General features: G+C 31.4%; 2 protein-coding genes across 3 annotated transcripts; both read right to left on the bottom strand.

Annotated features, from left to right (window-relative positions):
• Window positions 1-3560: 3560 nt before the first annotated feature.
• LOC140436453 (uncharacterized) lies at window positions 3561-13449 on the bottom strand. The gene is made up of 8 exons (XM_072525290.1): window positions 13258-13449; window positions 12762-13197; window positions 12444-12622; window positions 11700-11889; window positions 10476-10680; window positions 6605-6735; window positions 6229-6480; window positions 3561-3968 (listed from the first exon to the last, which is right to left on the bottom strand). The coding sequence occupies exons 1-8, from the start codon at window positions 13402-13404 to the stop codon at window positions 3751-3753; spliced, it is 1758 nt and encodes a 585-aa protein (XP_072381391.1). The 5' UTR covers window positions 13405-13449; the 3' UTR covers window positions 3561-3750.
• A 652-nt stretch (window positions 13450-14101) lies between these two features.
• LOC140435493 (NADH dehydrogenase [ubiquinone] 1 alpha subcomplex assembly factor 3) lies at window positions 14102-15330 on the bottom strand. Of its 2 annotated transcripts, none has more exons than XM_072524227.1 (4): window positions 15197-15330; window positions 15017-15140; window positions 14904-14962; window positions 14102-14456 (listed from the first exon to the last, which is right to left on the bottom strand). In XM_072524227.1, the coding sequence occupies exons 1-4, from the start codon at window positions 15262-15264 to the stop codon at window positions 14117-14119; spliced, it is 591 nt and encodes a 196-aa protein (XP_072380328.1). In that variant the 5' UTR covers window positions 15265-15330; the 3' UTR covers window positions 14102-14116. The 2 variants fall into 2 exon arrangements, with proteins under 2 accessions (XP_072380328.1, XP_072380329.1); XM_072524228.1 differs by having other exon boundaries at window positions 15017-15137; window positions 15197-15324.
• Between the last annotated feature and the right edge of the window lie 4081 nt (window positions 15331-19411).

Genomic DNA, 19411 nt, shown 5'->3' with positions numbered 1-19411 from the left:
GTTTATGCTTTTGACTTGGCACTTAGTTAGTACCTACTTATTTTAGTTATTTTTATAAACGCTTGTGTGATTATTAAATTGGAAAAAAGAGACAATGTCAGGTTTAAGTGGACGAAGACGTGACTTAGTATGGAATTTCTTTGAAAGTATTAAACTTAGCATAAGAAAAGGTGAAAGAGCAAAAAAATGTGGGATAACTTTAGACGGTCAGGTATCAAGAATGAAGCATCACTTAATCAAATGTTCTTCTGGAAATAATGATAATGATGATTGTATTTTCATACTTTCTTGAGCTTGAAAACAATTTCAGAAATATTGGCAATGAGGAGTATATAAGAAAATTCAAAAGTCGGTATGAAATGGCAATGACAGAAGCACATTTTTCGTCATATCTGATGACCCAAGGGAAAAATCTCCTAACTTAGATTTAACATAGAAAGAGACCTCAAAAGCACTGGACATCGCAAAAGAAAAGTATCCCGAAATTGACGTTTTACCAATAATTGTAAAGTTTCAGGCAAAAAGTGTACCTTTTCAAAAACATTTTTTTGAAAACAGTGTCACTTCAAAAGTGACACCGATTGAGTGGTGGAAAAGCCACAAAAATATTGACACTAACATCATTAATGTTATTGAACAAGTTCACATAGCCCAAGCGTCTTCAGCTGGCGTTGAAAAAATGTTTTCTTCCTTTGGGTTAGTGCAGTCGAAACTTAGAAACAGGTTTGGCACAGAAAAAGCCTCCAAATTGTTTTTTTTTTCATTTAAAGTGTTTAATACATCTGCTTAAAATAAAGATAAATTATATTTTTGTGTTTTCAATCTTAATTATTTTGAATATTTTTACGTTTGATGTTTTTTTGTTATATTAATTTTTTTTATGTAAATAAAAATAACCTTGTTTTCATTGTTTATTACTATTATTTTATAAATATTTAATTTATTTAGTCAAGTATTTAGACCTATAATACTTTGTATCAAATAAAACTGGTTTAAAACAAAGAAACCTGATTTAAACCAAAAAACCTGGTTTTTTGGTTTTTTTTTTTAAAAACCTTGGTTTTTGCCAACCCTGCAAATCATGAATAACAATATCATCTTTTTATGAAGTATAAATTACACAAGGGTCTATACCAGAAAAACTTTTCCTCTTTATCTTATCTCTATACCTTTTATACCTCTTATCAATTTTTCTCATTCATCTACAATTTTGAGAGACGTACAAAATTTTAAAATGATTCTCTTAATGATCGGTAGTGGTTGCTAATTCTGTTAGGCGAGTTAAATCGAATGGAAGCTAAGGACGGTTAGTAGCCGGGAATCAGTCGACACCTGGTAAGAGGAGAGGCTTTATCTACAATTTACAGCCAGCTCTGGATTTGTCTGCGTTAAAATGAGAAAATACTTATGTAATACATCTAGAAAGTATACAAAAGTGTCCATGCGAAAATTACGTGGAATTACCGTCTAGAATTTTCAATTTTTTTTTACATCGTTAGATTCCTTTCACCTTCAAAAATACCTCTCTAAAATATTATATAGGAATTGGATTTACCGTAGTAAAAGGCTCGCCGCAAAGTGGGACGAAAACGCCATAAAGCGCTAAAAAATGTTTTTTCCTATGTTCAATCAATTGATGATTAGTAAATTTGCATACGGCTACCTTAGGCAATCTGGAAGTGAAATTTTAGAGCCCTTTGTCCACTACAAACTACCACTATAAAGCTAACGATAGCCTTTAGACGGCAAAGAACCATGACTGGGGGAATTTAAACAAATTAAGAAATAGTCTATAATTTTTTTATTATTAAAGTCGAGTATATTAATTTCTCTCGTGTCCAAAGATATTGAATTGAATTTCGTGAAGAAAATAATTTCAAAATGTCACCCTTTCAGTTGTGATGTATGAACTACTACGGAATATGGAATAATTACTAACAGACTGGAACCTAAGCTGGATTTTCAACAACCATTAGAGCAGGCCGGATTTAGGAGTGGCTTTGGAACGAATGACCACCTACAAGTAATAAAATCCTTAATAGAGAAAGTTACAGAATACAACAAGCCATTCATATTAATATTTGTAGACTTTGAGAAAGCGTTTGACTCAGTCCAGCGTAGCTCCATGTTAAGAGCTCTTACAGAGTTCAGTATTGATCATAGGTACACAACTCTTCTTCGGAATATATATAATAGCGCAACAGCTGCAGTTAGAATGTATTATGGCAACACAAATACATTTCCCTTCGAGAGGGGTATTAGGCAAGAAGATACCATATCTCCTAAGCTATTCACCGCTTTGTTGCAGAGTGCTATGAGAAACAATAATTGGGAGAATATTGGAGTCAACATAAATGGAGAATTTCTGAACAATTTGAGATTTGCAGACGACATAGTCCTTATTGCAGACAGGGCAGATCATGCCTGCCAGCTTCTTTAAGACCTTCAGAGCTGGTGTACACGAGTTGGACTTAAAATGAATTTCTTCAAAACACAATATATGACCAACCTAGTACTGGCGAAAAACATCTCAACTAACGGCACGCAAATTGAACAGGTGTATAGCTAGAAATATCTGGGCCACGAGATTAAATTAGGAAGAGATAATCAAACAACGGAGCTAAACAGGAGAATAGGACTGGCATGGGCGGCTTACGGAAAACAGAGAAGTCTTTAGATCAGATATTCCCATGTGCTTGAAAAGGAAGGTCTTTGATCAATGCGTACTCCCAGTTCTAACGTATGTAGCAGAAACATTGATCCTTACCAGAAAAGTAATCAATAAAGTACAACTGGCACAGAGAACGATGGATAGGTCAATGCTGAATATATCCCTCAGAGACAGAGTATCAAATACAATAATTAGGAGAAAAACTGGTGTTACTGACGCAGTTCAAAGGATTATAACATTGAAATGGAACTGGGCGAGGCATGTTGCCAGATTAAAAGATGGAAGGTGGACGAAGAAAATTCTGGAAGGAGACCTAAACACGATGCTTATGCTAATCGATGACGTCCTCCAACAAGGTGGTCAGATGACATCAAGCGCATTCAACACAACTCGATTCAGGGTGCTCAAGATAGAATGCATTGGAATTATTTACGGGAGGCCTATGTCCAGCAGTGGACTCAAAACGGCTGATGATGTATGGAATACCTAAGTCTGACGTCACAATGGGCGGGTTTTTAAAAACCTTTCCAAACGTTTCTAATTTGTGTGTATTTTTTCCATAAGAAGTTGAAAATATTGATTTTCTAATTGTTTGAAGAATAACTAAGGACTTTTGGTTATGAACATTCATTCTGTGCCATTGGTATTATTTGTTGTTTGTGAATTTATGAGGTAAGAATATCAAAGTATTAAGATATTTACTATGAATGTTCATATTTTAAGGTTATGTTATTGTTTGTTTAAAACATTATTTTTTACTGTATTTCAAGGTATTTTGTTGTTGTTTTTATCAGGGTATCAAGTTGAAAAATATTTAAATTGTTTATTATTTTTCTTTGCCAATGATTTTATCCTGTAAAAAACTAAAGATATTCACATTATACTACTACTAGAAAGGATACTCTTTAAGAAGAACAGTATAACAATGAGTGAGAGCTAGTGTCAGTTGAGAGAAAAACTCAAAAGAGTACAGAACCAGCTTTGGAACCAATCAGAAACAAACCCCAGTGAGTCAGTTGAAACGTTTTAATGGAACAAAATTTGATCTTAGACCAGCTTCAATATCACACAGAAAAGATTTAACTGCCTTGTATATTTTGTTCTACATTTTCTTTCTTCAGTCGATGGCAGTGAACCTTCATCATATGAGTAGTTAAGGGACCTGTTTGAGAAAAGGAAATATTACATATTTTGCAGTCGTAGGGTTTTTCGCCAGTATGTATCCTCATGTGGACTTTGAGAGTCGATGCCTGGAAGAAACCTTTATTGCAGTAGGTGCACACATGGCTCCTATCACCTAAAAAACAAGAATGACAATTAGTAAGATGAACACATTTCCACAAGGAAACTAAGTTCCTGTGTTTGGCTGTATACCATATATTAAAAATTTAAATAAAATCCTTTATAAAAAGGTATATAAAAAACCCAGTTGGGCTATGTTAAATTGGCAAAACGTTTTCGGAATAAGTATTCCATCATCAGTACCAAGTTAATACATGGATGTAGCCACTAAATATGGGGTTACAAACCCTTTAAAATTTGCTAATTGAAATTTAGTTTACATAATGTCTGTTTTACAATTTAGATGGTAAAGTTACCGTTGGATTGGTAACATGGTGACATATGACTCTGCAATAAGTTGCGGTATGTCTACTCGTAGACATACCGTCTCAGGACTTGCAACTTATTGCAGAGTCATATGTCACCATGTTACCAATCCAACGGTAACTTTACCATCTAAATTGTAAAACAGACATTATGTAAACTAAATTTCAATTAGCAAATTTTAAAGGGTTTGTAACCCCATATTTAGTGGCTACATCCATGTATTAACTTGGTACTGATGATGGAATACTTATTCCGAAAACGTTTTGCCAATTTAACATAGCCCAACTGGGTTTTTTATATACCTTTTTATAAAGGATTTTATTTAAATATGAACACATTTGTTAATGAGAAATAAAACCAAGCAAAAATAGCATACTAATTAATATATTTGAGGAAATTATTAGTCATTATAAAAATATCTCTTATTCTATCCATTGATTATTTCGATATAAGTTGAAAAATGATCAGAAGTACCAAAAATATCAAATATACACTATTACGATCATATAATAATATATATTTAAGTTCTCTTAGAACGGAGTTACCACCCTGCGCTATCCAATATGTTTACGAAGTCTAGAAAGACTATATATACCGGTATTTTATTGTATTAAGAGCTTTTAGTTTGTAGTTGTCACTCTATTTGAAATTGTATGTTCCGAATAAATTAATGTTATTGCAATATTCATTTTTTAAAAACCCGTTTTCGGCTCCTGATATTGTAATTGTCGCAGTCAGTAGTATTTTTCCAGAATTTTATAGTGTTTTTAGTTAAAGCCAATATTGTAATTGACGCAGTGGCAGTAGGATTTCCGTAATTATACTTTGGGAATGGTAATAGCAAACGTCCAGGGCTAGGAACAAACATTGTTGATAACTCATGGGAGAAACCATCAAGAAATTATATAGATAATAAAAATATTCATAGTTATCGTCGGAATCCTCGGAGCAGTCGACTTCAAAGACGCAGGAGACAAATTAATCAAGTTCCATGATGTAACTTTATACATAAATATTAAATATACTCCATTCGCTTAGCTCGGGCATATTTTGACAGATTCATTGTCAGAAACACAACAATTTCTACTTTTCAGTATTAATAGCTCAAGTATCCTAGTATTGCAGACTTCTTTCTTTAAAAAAAGAAGAATTATTCTGAATAGTGGAAGTGTATACTAAACCCATCAAATTTTGGGTAGTATATATTTAAAAAATATATTTTAGTTGTTATAATTTAACATAACTATTTATTATATGGTGCAATATTGATTGTCGGTAATTTGCAAAGTTCTATTTTATTTACTATTTAGTTTGTTTACTATTAATATTGGCTAAGAGTACGTGTGCTTGGTTGTATAATAATTTCCAGTCACTTCTAGTCTGTCAAAAAGTAACTAACTTCGCAAAAAAATAATTACTAAATTCACTAGACAGTCCGGACTGGGAATATCGAACCGAGTATACTAGGATTTTAAAATAATTAAATTTAGAGTAAAAATTAGTTGATTTTTTATGGCATTATATTGGTACCATTGATTCTTGACATCATAAAAGTGATGACATAATGTACATTGTGATATATTTTAATTTTAGTGTATTTTCATTTTAAACAGAATGACGAAGCATTCTAAGAAGTGGTGTGCAGCATAGACAATAGGATAACTCTAATGTCATAGCAGTGTCATTGCAGAAAATATTTAAGATACACAATTAATTATAAAAGTTAATATCAAATAACCGTTTTTCAGGCCACTATTTAAATAAAATACTTTATATTTGAAGCATACAAGATATAAATTATAAAAACATCCCAACACTGCCAAACCGAAATATTTTATTTCATGGTTGACATTTGCGGCTATATTCAGCTTGTACTTTCGGTAATCTCAACCTGTGATTCGAATATGAGTATTTCTTTTTCTTTAAATAATATATATGTGTATACTAACCTGTATGAGTCTTTACATGTGTTTTTAAATCGTCGCTCCTAATGAACGCCCTTGGACATAGTTGACACAGATAGGGCTTTTCACCAGAATGTATTCGTATATGTTTCTTCAGTTGAGAGGAAGTTATGCAACCCCGACCGCACGTCGAACAAACGTAAGGTTTTTCTCCTGTGTGTAATCTCGAATGGACGGTAAGACGAGACAGGTCAGGGAATCCCTTGCCACAATCGTTGCAAACGTAAGGTCTTTCACCTAAAATTGTTCAATAATACTTTTAACATAAAATAACAAACATTTAAATTATCCAGAGCAGCGTTTTTTGAAAATTTCTGCAATAAACTTCAAACAATATCAAATATTTTAAAGAAGAAATTACCTGTGTGTATTCGTTTATGAATATTTAAATTACTAGGTGTAGTAAATCCTTTTCCGCAGAATGGACATATATGATCTTTAACTCCAGTATGAGTTTTCATATGTATCGCCAAAGATCCTGTTCCACATAACCTAAAAATTTAAGAACCAAAATGAGTAGTTTGCCAAACATAGAGCTATAAAGTACATTACATATCATCTAGATCTTTTTTCCAATCGATGATGAATCCCAATATTAAGTACTGTTAAAACGTTTTTTTCACATGTATAATGAACCTGCTATCAAACTTTTTCTAGCTATAATAGTTTTTGTATAATTTAACTATATTTTCTACAAGTTTAATTTTATATAAAAATAAAAACACTGTGGACATCATTCGAATCTATGCAACCAAACTGCAAAGAGAATATACAATGTTAGTTTTTTTGTATCTGTTGCAGTTTTGGGTCTAAAAATCCAGAGAATGATTGACCGTACAGAACTAAACGATAAACTTTGTCAAGTCAAGTCAAATTTATTGATCACATGCGACATTATACAAAGTACATGTATGAGACAAGTCAAAGTTACATTTTACAAAGTTATCTTAAAAGTATATAAATTAATAAACACGATAAAACATACTTAAAAGTTATTTTTAGAATATGGCTCTAGCTCACAAATGTATTGATGTACACACCTCCGAAAGTTTGGCTGATGTAAATTCATTCGTATATCTATTGGCAATTTGTTAAAGAAACTTATGGCTGCATAGTGTGTGCTACTTTCCAACAAAACAGAACGATGTTGTGGAAGCATAAAGTGATTGTCTCTGAATCTTGTTGAATAAACATGGTTAAATTGCAATTTATTAAATTCATAAATTTTGCTATGTAAATACATTATACACGAAAATATATACAGACCAGGAATTGTAAGAATATTGTTTTGTCTAAAGATGCCTCTACAAGAATCTCTAAATTTCATTTTATACATTATCCTAATAGCTCTTTTCTGAAGTACGAATATCTGCTCTAACTCAGAGGTACAACCCCAGACTTCAATGCCATATTTGGCTATTGAGTGAAAATGGGCAAAGTATACTGTTTTTAATACTGATGTATGAAAGAGACGTGAAAGAATTCTCAATGCATAACATGCGCTACTTAATCTGGATTTCAAATTAGAAATGTGGTTTGACCATTTACAATTACTGTCTAGAAGTACCCCCAGCAACTTCGTGCAGTCTGTTTTATCTATTGCTGCTTCTATAGTGGCTTCTATAGTGGTTTAATAAATTATTTGTCGTGAAAATCATATACTTTGATTTCTCTTTATTCAAAACTAATTTGTTGGATAAGAAATAACTGTTGATGGTGGATAGTATCTGTGTGGTTTTATTTTGCAAATTTTGATCAGACGTTCCTGTGACTAGAATGTTAGTATCATCCGCATAACTGATGATGTTAACCCCAGTCAGTGAATTAGTTAACAAAGCCATATCATTAATAAATACTATAAAAAGTAGAGGACCCAATACACTACCCTGAGGGATACCATAATGGATATCCAATGTGTTTAATTCATTTACAAGTTCATTAGATGTTATCTTTACTTTTTGTCTTCTATTCTCTAGGTAGGAAGTAAACCATTTTAGAACTACACCACGAATACCAATACCCTCAAGTTTTATTAGCAACAAATTATGATCCAAAGTGTCAAAAGCCTTGGACAAATCGAGAAATAAACCACATGCCTTCTCTCGTCTGTCCAAAGCATCCAACACTAAGCTGACGAAATTTGCAAGAGCTGTAGTTGTAGACTTAGAAGATATAAAACCATGTTGAAAATTATGCAAGACACTATGCTTTTTTAGGAATGCATTCATTCTAGTATAAACCAGAGTTTCAATTATCTTTGAAAACACAGATAAGAGACTTATGGGACGATAGTTGTTAAGGTCATCTTTATCACCACTTTTGAATAAAGGGATTACAATAGATAGTTTAAACATACTAGGAAATATTCCTTGTTGAAAAGAGGCATTACAAATATCCGTCAGTGGATCTGCGAGAGCATGAATGCATTGTTTTAATAACTTAGGGGAAATCTGATCAAAACCACAACTATGTTTGGATTTAAAACTTTCGACTATACTAGTTATTTCCTGTGGGTTAGTAGGATATAAAAACATAGAACAACTATTACGGTTTTTTGATGCTGATGTAAACCCACCTATTTTAGTAGGATCCAAAGCGGCAAGTAACTTTGGAGCCATTTCAACAAAATGGTGGTTAAATCTGTCTGCTAAATTACTGTTATCATCACTAGGTACTTTTGAGTTTTACATTTTATTTGATGATTCGTTTAACTGTCTCATGAAGTGACTACTTTTAGCTGCTTTTAATTTAATTGAATATTCTGCCTTTGCAAAATGAAGGACTGGCCTAAGATTACTATTTTTCTGACAGATCGTTTCAAAAACTTTTAGCTGATCCCTTAAATTGTACAGTTCCTGCGTAAACCAATTCAAACGTGTACATTTTTTAGGTTTACATTTAAGTAGTGGAAAATGGGACCGAAAGTAATTTTGAATAGTATTTAAAAAAGCTAATGATTTATCCTCAGCAGAAATTGTATTAAATACTTCTGACCAATTTGTTGACTCAAGGGTTTGAACAAAACGATTTATGTTCCTTTTACTATATGAACGGATGAATATATAGGCATCATTGTCTGTGCTAATGCTATATTGGAACAATTGCGCACGATGATCAGAGATAAAACCTTCCACAACCCTTGTTTTTTGTGGGTGATTTATGTTTGTAGCAATATAATCAATTTGAGTTTTACTAGTTGCAGTAACTCTTGTATAATCATTTACAGTTACGGTTAAGCCATAAGAATCTAAAACATTTACCAAGTTCTGCTTACTTAGTGTATTTGATTTGAAATCTATATTAAAATCACCTGTTAATATTATAGCCTTACCTTCGGAGACTAGGACATCAAGTATTAGATCCAGTTTTGACATAAAAACATCAATAGAGCCACGTCCAGGCAGATAAATACACAACACAACACAATTAAAAAGGCAATAGTCTATTTCAACAGCACTCACTTCAAAATTATATTTCTCCAATTCAGAACATATATCAGAACGTTCCTTCCAAACCACACCCTCTTTCACATGGATTGAAGACCCTCCATGTTCCCCCTGGTCACGGCAGTAAGAAGAAGCCAGAGAAAATCCATTTATATGGTGTAGTTCTAGTTGTTCTTTAGATTTCCAGTGCTCAGTTAAACAGACACATATATTATGTAGACTGTCGCACTGCAGGAAGAACTCTAGTTTTTCAATGCTTGTTGATATACATTGTATATTTTGATGAACTAAGCCAAAACTTTTTTGATTGAAAGTTGAAGAATTTTTACCAACTGTGTCAAAATTTGGAGAATTGAATACTTCTAACTTATTCAATTTGAAACCAGTTTTCTGATTAACACTTGGGATATTTAATAATGTAATATCTGGATCAAAAACTAAGCTTCCTCTGTCTGTTTTTTCTTGCGGTAAAAAAAAACGACTTACAACAGCTCCGATCCAATTAGTGTACATGTGTAGGGTTTTAAGATTTTTGTGTTGGATATTAAGGTAACAATTTCTAAATCAGTAATTTCTATGTAAACCAACTGAGTTAGTAGAAATATCATTAAAATCTTAAGAATAGTCATAAAAAATTCAAAATTATTAAATTTTTAATGCTATCTTAACACTAATAAAAAAAAATGCTCAAAACTATTGCATTCAAAACTTTGAAACAATTTCTTTACAGAAGAAACTTCAAGAGACTGAAACAGTATCAAATATTTAAACTGAAATACTACTTACCCCTTGCCACAAACAGAACAAATAACATTCTTTATACCACTGTGGGTTTTACTATGAGCTGCAAAACTGGTATATCTCGAAAATGCTTTCCCACAAACTGAACAGATAAAGGTCTTTTTATCAGCATGTGCTCTTGTGTGTTCTAATAATCTAAACGATTGGGCAAAAGATTTTCCGCATTCTTCACATTTAAATGGTTTTTCACCTAAAAAGTTGTTAGAATAAAAAATTCATACTGTATACATGACAAAAAAGAGAAACTGATAAGTGGTATGAATTACAGTAGCAAGAGCTCAGCAAACAATCTTGAAGTGGATGGTAATAGGTGAAATTTATGTTGCATTTCAATAAAAAGGTCTTTCAGTGAAGACAGAATGAGAAAATTATAATTTAAAATGAGCCTTCAACTTAAATACATAATATTATAATACTTTAACCAATCTAAGCCTATGTAAACACTTGAAAACAAAATTAATAAATTTTTCAGCTAATCTAACTATTCAAGGTTTTTCTTTTGAAATAAAAAAGTCAGAATAAACTGATAGACAGATATAGAGATGGAAAAATAGAGAAATAAGAAAGATAATCACAGATAGAGTGAATTCCAGACAGCCAAAGAATATTCCAACAATTATCTAATGACAGAAGTTTCACCAGAAATTGAATCTTCTCTAAAAATTTTTTGAGGAAGCATCTGGGAAAGGAAAAAATACTTTTGTCTCAATACTGCTGAATTGATTCAAATAAATTCCATATTAAATATGTGCCATAATAACAAAAATTAGTAATGAGGTGATGAGGACTATTTCAGGGAAAGGCCATTAGAGGTTAGAAAAGTCACACTAGGACAATAGAAATTGAGTTGGTATAATTGTGGATAGAACGATGAAAGACAATGTAGTGCAAGTTGTAACAATGAGTGAAATTTGTACTCTAATCACCCAATATGAAGAATTGTTGATTTGCAGACTCCTGTAAGGAGTGGGCATTTAGAAAATGTTGGTAAATGGAATTCATATTGGATACAAACTCATAGACAAATGTAATTATCAAACCTGACCCTGCATAATGATAAATGCAAAGATAATAATCATTGTTGACTTAATTTAAAGTATCTAAGCCATAAGATAGATCAAATACTTATTATTTCAGAGAGAGTTTATAAGACAATAATACTTATTGTGTTAAATAACATATTAGAAAACATTATAGCAATATACAAACCTGTGTGAGTCCTCAAATGTCTTGTGAGATCATCTGATCTGGTGAATCCTTTACCACATTCATTACAAACATGCTTCCTTGCTCCATTGTGTGTTTTCATATGTCTACATAATGTGCTTTGACTGGAAAATACCTGTTTACAAATCTTACAGATAATCTGGCCTGACTTATAGTGGATTTTACTATGTGCCTGTAAAAGAAAATATCCATAATTAACAAAATTTTTTATACAGTTTTTTTATTATAGACTGTATTATATTAGACAACTGATAGCATGAATTTGATAAAAAAATAATTTAGGAACAAAATATATTTTCTTCTAGTGATTAGTTTTATGTGTTGAGTGGGTAACATATGAGATTATCTTTATATTCATACTGATCTAAAGCAGATCACACTCATCTTATGGAAAATGTAATGTCACTCAAATGCAATGAAATTTACATGAATAGATTTGTCTTGAAATTACAATCATTTCACCTGCAATAAGATTTATGAACTGAAGATTTACAAAATCTCTTGATTTTAGATTTAGGTCCTATTTGTCCTATTTATATCAATTTATGTTATTTATCACAATTCATAGTTGACACAATGATATGAAATGATTATAATTTTAAGACAAATCTATTCGTGTGTAAATTTTATTGTATTTTAGTAAAACTACATTTTCTATAAGATGTGTGCGATCTTCTTTTCAATTTTGTAGTGCTCACTGGTAGAGTGTGGAAATGTACATTTTACCTTTAAATCAGTCTGTGTAGTAAAACAAAGAGTACATTCTTCACAAGGAAATATAGGTTCTTCAGTTTCATCAGCTCTAGTTCTATCATTTTGTGGTTGGTTTGTATTTTTATTATTAACAGTGTTTTGACCTATTTTATCTTGACCTGTATCTATAACTCCTTCATTGCTATTAGAAACTAAAATAAAAAAGCTGTTAGTCTGTATAGCAAAACACTGATATCTTGTCTTTAACATATTAATGAGTGCGCCATTAATTTGTATACATTTAAGCTTATGTTAGAACTGATAAGTTACATCCCCAAAATGTATACTTACAATGCACAGCAGTGAATTCAGTGTACTTGATATCTAAACCACAACTCTTAATGTCTTCATTATCAGATAGATGATCACCAACATTTTCTAAATAAGATTGAATTGATTCTACGCTTTTAAGTGCTTCATTACTAGATGATATAACTTCATTAACAACTATGTTTTCTGAAACAGAATTTGATAATGTCAGTTCTGACTTTAATTCACTAACAGTTCGATTCTGGCTTTCCAGTAAAGTATCAGTACAATCAGGCGATAAAGATTGACTAGTTAACAAAGGTTTCAATTCCAAGAAATCTCTTTGCAGTTGGCTGTTTATCATGCCTCTAAGAACAGTTTCAGACCTCTCACACATTTGCTTAAAAGTAAAAACTCTCTGAATGTAGTAGGCACATTGAATACATACTTGGTGTGGCAAGTTGTCATCCATTATTACCTAGAACACACGAAAGGCATTTTAAACTTAATGTCTCGGTTTAGTAGTTATCTTATTTACTTGCAGTGATGTAAAAGACATTAGCATCTCCACTAATGGTAGATTTTCAGCAATAGATTCATCAATAGTAAATAGAGATCGCAACAGATTCTCTTCCGATAAACAAGTTCTACAAATTTTATCAGTCTGAAGTTGTTGAAATGCCATTTTATTGTTTTTTTAAATGTTTCAATTTAACAATAAATCCAAATCCAATATATTTTACGTTTTTAGTTGTCACAAGTTTAAGGTTGAAAATCTTCTTTTCCGATTTTTAAATGGTTTTACTATAGTGTGTATGCATCCAAAAGCGATATGATCTACTTGGCAAGCAACACATTTTACATTATTAGCATCTTCCACAATTATTATTTCCTGTTATACAAATCAAATTTTTGTATTATATTAATTTGAACGCTAAAATTTATTGTTTTATGAGATTAGTTAGGTTATTTTGTTTTCTATAGTACTTACTGTACCATCTAGATCAACTTTAGATCGTTTCCATTGAAGGAGAGTCATAAGTCAATATTAATGCATATGTGAGTTAGTCCGAAAGAGGATATAAAGCAATTCATGGCTTTTGTGCTAGAAATTGCATCAGATTAAATAAACACATCTCACTGTTGGTATATCCTAATAAAAATATGTAGTTAGAAATCATAAACTTTAAATTATGTTAAACAATTTTTTTTTTAAATTCACAAAATAATCTGTAAAACAATGGTTGATATATTTTATTAGAGAAAAAAAATATAGCATCTTTATTAACAATAAGTCTTTTGTGTTTCAAGAGTTCTTTATACAAGAGAGAAACCAATCATCTCCCATAAGAATGAATTTCAAACATAGAAATAAAAGAAAGTATTTTTAAAACTATTTATTCTTTAACATATAAATTCTGATATCTCATTTTGGAAACTAATTCATCATCTTCAGAAACCCTAAATGTTTTAGGTGGTATCATAGCACCCACTACATTTCTTCCTTCAGAATTCAAAAAGTTAAAAGTAGAACATGCTGATTCTGTGGGAAGAATTTCCAAGGCAATTTTATGCTTTCTCATGAAAGGTAATAGATTTTTGTAAAAATCAAAGTTTTCTAATCTATCACCCACTCCTATCACTAAAATGTCTATCTTTGGTTCTAAAATGGAAAACAGGCTAAGGGCATCTTCTGTTATCTCTGAAACATCATGTACATTCCATGATAGAACTGACCTAAAAACAAATCAGTTAACATGAGTTATGCAAATGTGGGGGTATTCATTGATTTAAAAAAAATTATAAAATCATTAGAGCGTTTATTAACATATTTATTAAGAGGGACTACAGAAGCATAATGTAAGAACTCTTATATCAACAAATATATTCCAAACAAAAAATGATTCAATATATTGTACAAAAATTATTAACTATAAAGAAATAGAAAAAGAAACAATCTTGTAAATAAAATGGATATTTTATACATTCAGACATGAATTACAATAATTCATATACATGTGATATGGATCACAATGTGGTAGAATATAAAAATATTAGTACTAGGTACATAATATATAACATAAAGAGTGAGAGTTTAAGATGAAATCATAACATAATTCAGAGTTAGTTACTAACAAAAATTGGTACAATCTTATAAGAAATGAACAAAATAAAATAACATACCTTGGAAATATAACCATAGATCCCAACACAGTGAAGTCATTATTTAGCCTAAATCCAACCTAAAAAAGACAATTATGTAATAATATTATTAAATATCCGCCTGGAACATCTACCTGACTAAACCCGTTTATCATTATTCCTAACTCTGTATCCTTATTCAAAATTTGTACAGATGTTTGACCTGAAGCTTCATAAGCACCTGGAATAAATAACTTTGTGGTTGAGGTGATATTTCTTCTGAAATAAATGATATAATTAACTTGATTAAAAACAAAACGTATAGTTTAATTTACCTCACATTATTATTAGGTGAAAATTTATTTAGATATTGTGTTAGTTTTGTTATATTTCTGAGGTACATTTTGCTTATTATTTTTGAAATTTAACCTACAAAAACATATGTCATTTGACAATTATTACACTAGAGTCATCTGATCGATAAAATAATAAAGTTTAGTTGCTGTCTGTACATTTCGGCACTCGTTTGATTATTACTTAGTAGATGGCAGCACACTTGTGATGAGAATCAAAATAAAATCTAAATTTTAAGATTCAATAAGATTCAAAATTCTTTTTTCTCTTAGGGAAATATAAAACTGATGAAAAAAAAATTTGTTTACGAAATTTATGCTTGTTAAACGGATATTTTGAATACTATATTTAAGCAGAGACATACTTATGCTATTGATTTATATTCTATTCTTCTTCTTCTCCTTAGCCTTCTATCCTTCATTTTTGGAAATAGGTCTCTCCCAACTCCTTCCATCGATCTCTATTCTGTTCAACATATTTCCAATTTATTTGGTTGGCATTGCAAGCAGCTACCATGGATACAGCAATTAATCGGTTTAAGAAAACTGATATGTATCTCCCCAAACAGAAAAGTATTCACAGAATGTGATTTTGTGGCAGAAATACAAGAAACGGTTGAAGAAAGAGTAGAAGAACAAACAGTTTATAAAGAAGCTGTGGAAGAGGAAACAGTCAATGGAGAAATAATAGAAGAAAAAGCAGTAGATGAAATGCAATTTTATAAGAATGTACCTAGCAGAAGAAAAAATCCCCGAAAGACATGTTCATAAGTGGTTTGAAAATCTGTTGTGGTTGTTGGCCTGCTCACAAAGAAGTCGTCACTCCTGTCGGTTCCTGGCAACTTCCCTCCATCTTCTGACCCTTAGAATCTGTAAGTCTTTCACTTCATCAATCCATCTTCTTCGTGGTCATCCTCTACTTCTTGTACCCTCTGGTTTTGAAAATGTTAATCTCTTTGTGTAAAGCCCATCTAAGTCTCTGCACTTTAACGAATTTCACAATATATGGATCGGTGTTTAACTGATATAGTGTTAAGTTGTATCTTCGACGCAATAACCCATTTTCATTTACTACTCCAAAAATCTTTCTAAGAATTTTTCTCTCAAAAATACCAAAAAGAAGTCTTTCATCATTTTGAGGTAAGGTCCACGTTTCAGCCTCATAGAGATCTAGAATCTGCCTATGTGCTTGAATTTGATGTGTAGTTGACTTTCCAGCAGTAAATCTGCATTGATATTGACCAAAAATATCCTTCGTAAAATGTTTAAGTCTTTTAAACAATACATTGCCGAAGTTTTTATACGCAGATGCTAACAGAGTAGTTTTAATTCTTACACTCCAGTTGATCACCCTTTTTATGCAACAGACATATTATTCCCTTTAGCCATTCTTTGTGGCAAAGTTGATCACCACCTTTTTCATACATTTCCGAACAGATTTCATCGATTCCCGGAGTTTTATTGTCATTGAGTTTTAGGATGGCATTGACACTTCTTCTCTCGTTGGGTCTTCACTGTGTGTTTGACGTTGTAGATTTTGTTGATTGTCTATATTGTAACCTTCTTCAATGTTACAGGACACGTTACTCTTGAATATTTGATGCCTATTTCAACAGTTTCTAAAAAGATCCTAAAAAAAGAGTACAAGAAGTGGCAAAGCTGCCATTGTAACAGACACTCCATACAAAGACGAATTAGAGAGCAGTATTGAAAAAAGGAAATTACATTTAACTTCTGGCGTTAAAAGAAAGGTAATTATTTCAAAAACAAATAAATAAAAATAAAAACTAAACCTGCCTAACAAAAAAGAAATTGTCAGTGGAAAAAGAAAAACCAAATAAACGTAAAAAAGGATCCAAAAGTTCTTCATCTTTAGATTCGGCCCTTCGGTAGGGTATCAAGATTCAGATGTAGATGACCTGGTAGAAAACTTTGTAGAAGACGCCGTTTGTTTTTTTGCCAATATCCATATTCTAAAGATGTCAGAACAAATGGTCAGAACAATGGGTAATGTGTCAGTGCCGTTTTAAATGGGCTCACGTTAAATGTTCTGGATGTGAAAGAGACTGGTATATTTGTGACTTTTGCTCTGATAAATAGATTTATTGTGTTTTATTCTTAGATAACTAGATTTTTAAATCATTTAAGAAAAAATACCTTCTTGTTAGATGACTTTTTATACTTATGTCATTTTCATAAATAAATAGTTTTAATCCAAAAAACCCAAAATAATCAAATTTATATATTTTTAAATTTTACCTTGTAAATGGTACTCCATATTAGGATATTCTATGCCTCTAATATGGGATAAAAAAACCTTTTTTTTTTTAATACTGCCTATTTATTTATATATTTTGACGTGACAACGTCTTAAATTAGGTTGTGGCTCGGAGTCATTCATGAAAGAGTGTAACGCCCGCTCACGTCTGTTACAGTGAGTCACCGAACGAGAGAGAGGCCCGCCGGACCGGCCAATGCCTTGCGTCTCTCTCCCACTCAAACATGATCGGTCCGCTGCGCGCGCAGCACTAGAGAATTAGGCGCGTTGAATCGGTGCGTGCTTCCGTGCTTGTGTCTCTGTCTTTCTCGAGCGTTCTTGGCGTTCAAGACACATTACAGCAGAAACACTTCCTTTCATTTCATATTTCTCCTATCATCGTCCTATCCTCAACAAAATCACTCAAATAGAAATTAGTTAAGTTTAAGTTTACATGTACAATGTTTTAGTAAACAAAATATATTTCTATAGTTAAAATTTGTGCAATTCTTATTTTCATTCAATTCCTTGTTCCTATTGTGCAATTTAATAATATTCATATCAATAAATATTCTACCGAGAAAAAGACGTTGTCACGTAAAATCTTCGCCCGTAAAACCGACTTTACAGGCAACCGATTTTTTTTTTAAGCAGTGTCTTTTTACTAAATGCTTCAAAAGAAAACCAAAAATTTTAACCTAGTTTTAATCCAAAAAACCCAAAATAATCAAATTTATATATTTTTAAATTTTACATTGTAAATAGTATTCCATATTAGAATATTCTATGACTCTAATATGGGATAGAAAACCTTTTTTTAAATACTGCCTATTTATTTTTATATTTTTTTAAACAGTGTCTTTTTACTAAATGCTTAAAAAGAAAACCAAAAATTAAAAAATAGTGCCTAAAACTAGTTACGTTATTTTTTAATAGTGTTCTTAAAAAAAGTACCACATATTAGGCAACTTTCTTCTACTTCAGTGCGTTTGTCATCGTAGTACTGTTACTTCCTTCAACATAGACAACAAGATCATCTGCAAATAGTTGAGTGTCTTATATGATTCTAACTCTGTTTTTGAAACCAAACTGAATCAAACCAAAGAAACCAAACTTCATTGACAAGATTTATTTTTACGACGAAGCAATATTTACACGGTGTGGGAATGTAAATCGCCAAAATTGAAGGCATTGGAGTGACGTAAATCCACACTGGATACGTGAAAATCATACTCAGAAACCACAAAAACCTAATGTATGGTCGGTTATAGTAGGTACTCAGTTAATTCGGCAGTTTTTTTATAGAAGAAAATTTAACAAGCGATAATTATGAAATTCTACTTATAAAGGAAATTGTATATGCCCTAAAAAACAAATTAGGAGCCAATTTTAATGAGATATTGTTTCAGCAAGACAAAGCTCCAACTTATTTTGGTGTAAATGTCTGGCGTTATTTAGATCAGACATTTCCGGACGATGGATTCTTAGATTAGGTAGTATTGAATGGCATCCTCGATCAGCCGATTTGATACCTAAAGATTATTTCTATTGGAGATATTTGTAAACTAGAATTTATAAAACTAAACCAACAAGTATTACAATGCCAAGGCAAGCAATTATCTATAAATCCACATTAATTTCTAGAAAAACACGGAGAAATGTAATAGAAGGATTCTACCATCGTTTAGGATACTGCCAAATTAACAATGGATAACATTTTGAAAACTTGATTAGGTAGATTTTAATTATTAGGTTCAAATTTAGTTGTACATAATTTGATTTAAAAAAATTATTGACACGATTCGGCGTTTCTGGACTTTTGGTTTTAACTTTTTAAGACGTTCCTGACTACATAAAATCGAAAGTATTGTATATGGTTGAACTGGTATTAAAGTAGAGATTTCAACAAAGGTACATACAATATACACGGTGTTGTATTT

This window comes from Diabrotica undecimpunctata, chromosome 3, assembly GCF_040954645.1.
Source record: "Diabrotica undecimpunctata isolate CICGRU chromosome 3, icDiaUnde3, whole genome shotgun sequence".
Taxonomy (NCBI): Eukaryota; Metazoa; Arthropoda; class Insecta; order Coleoptera; family Chrysomelidae; genus Diabrotica; species Diabrotica undecimpunctata.
Note: the sequence above shows the minus strand (reverse complement) of the source record. Positions and strands in the feature narration are given on the sequence as shown.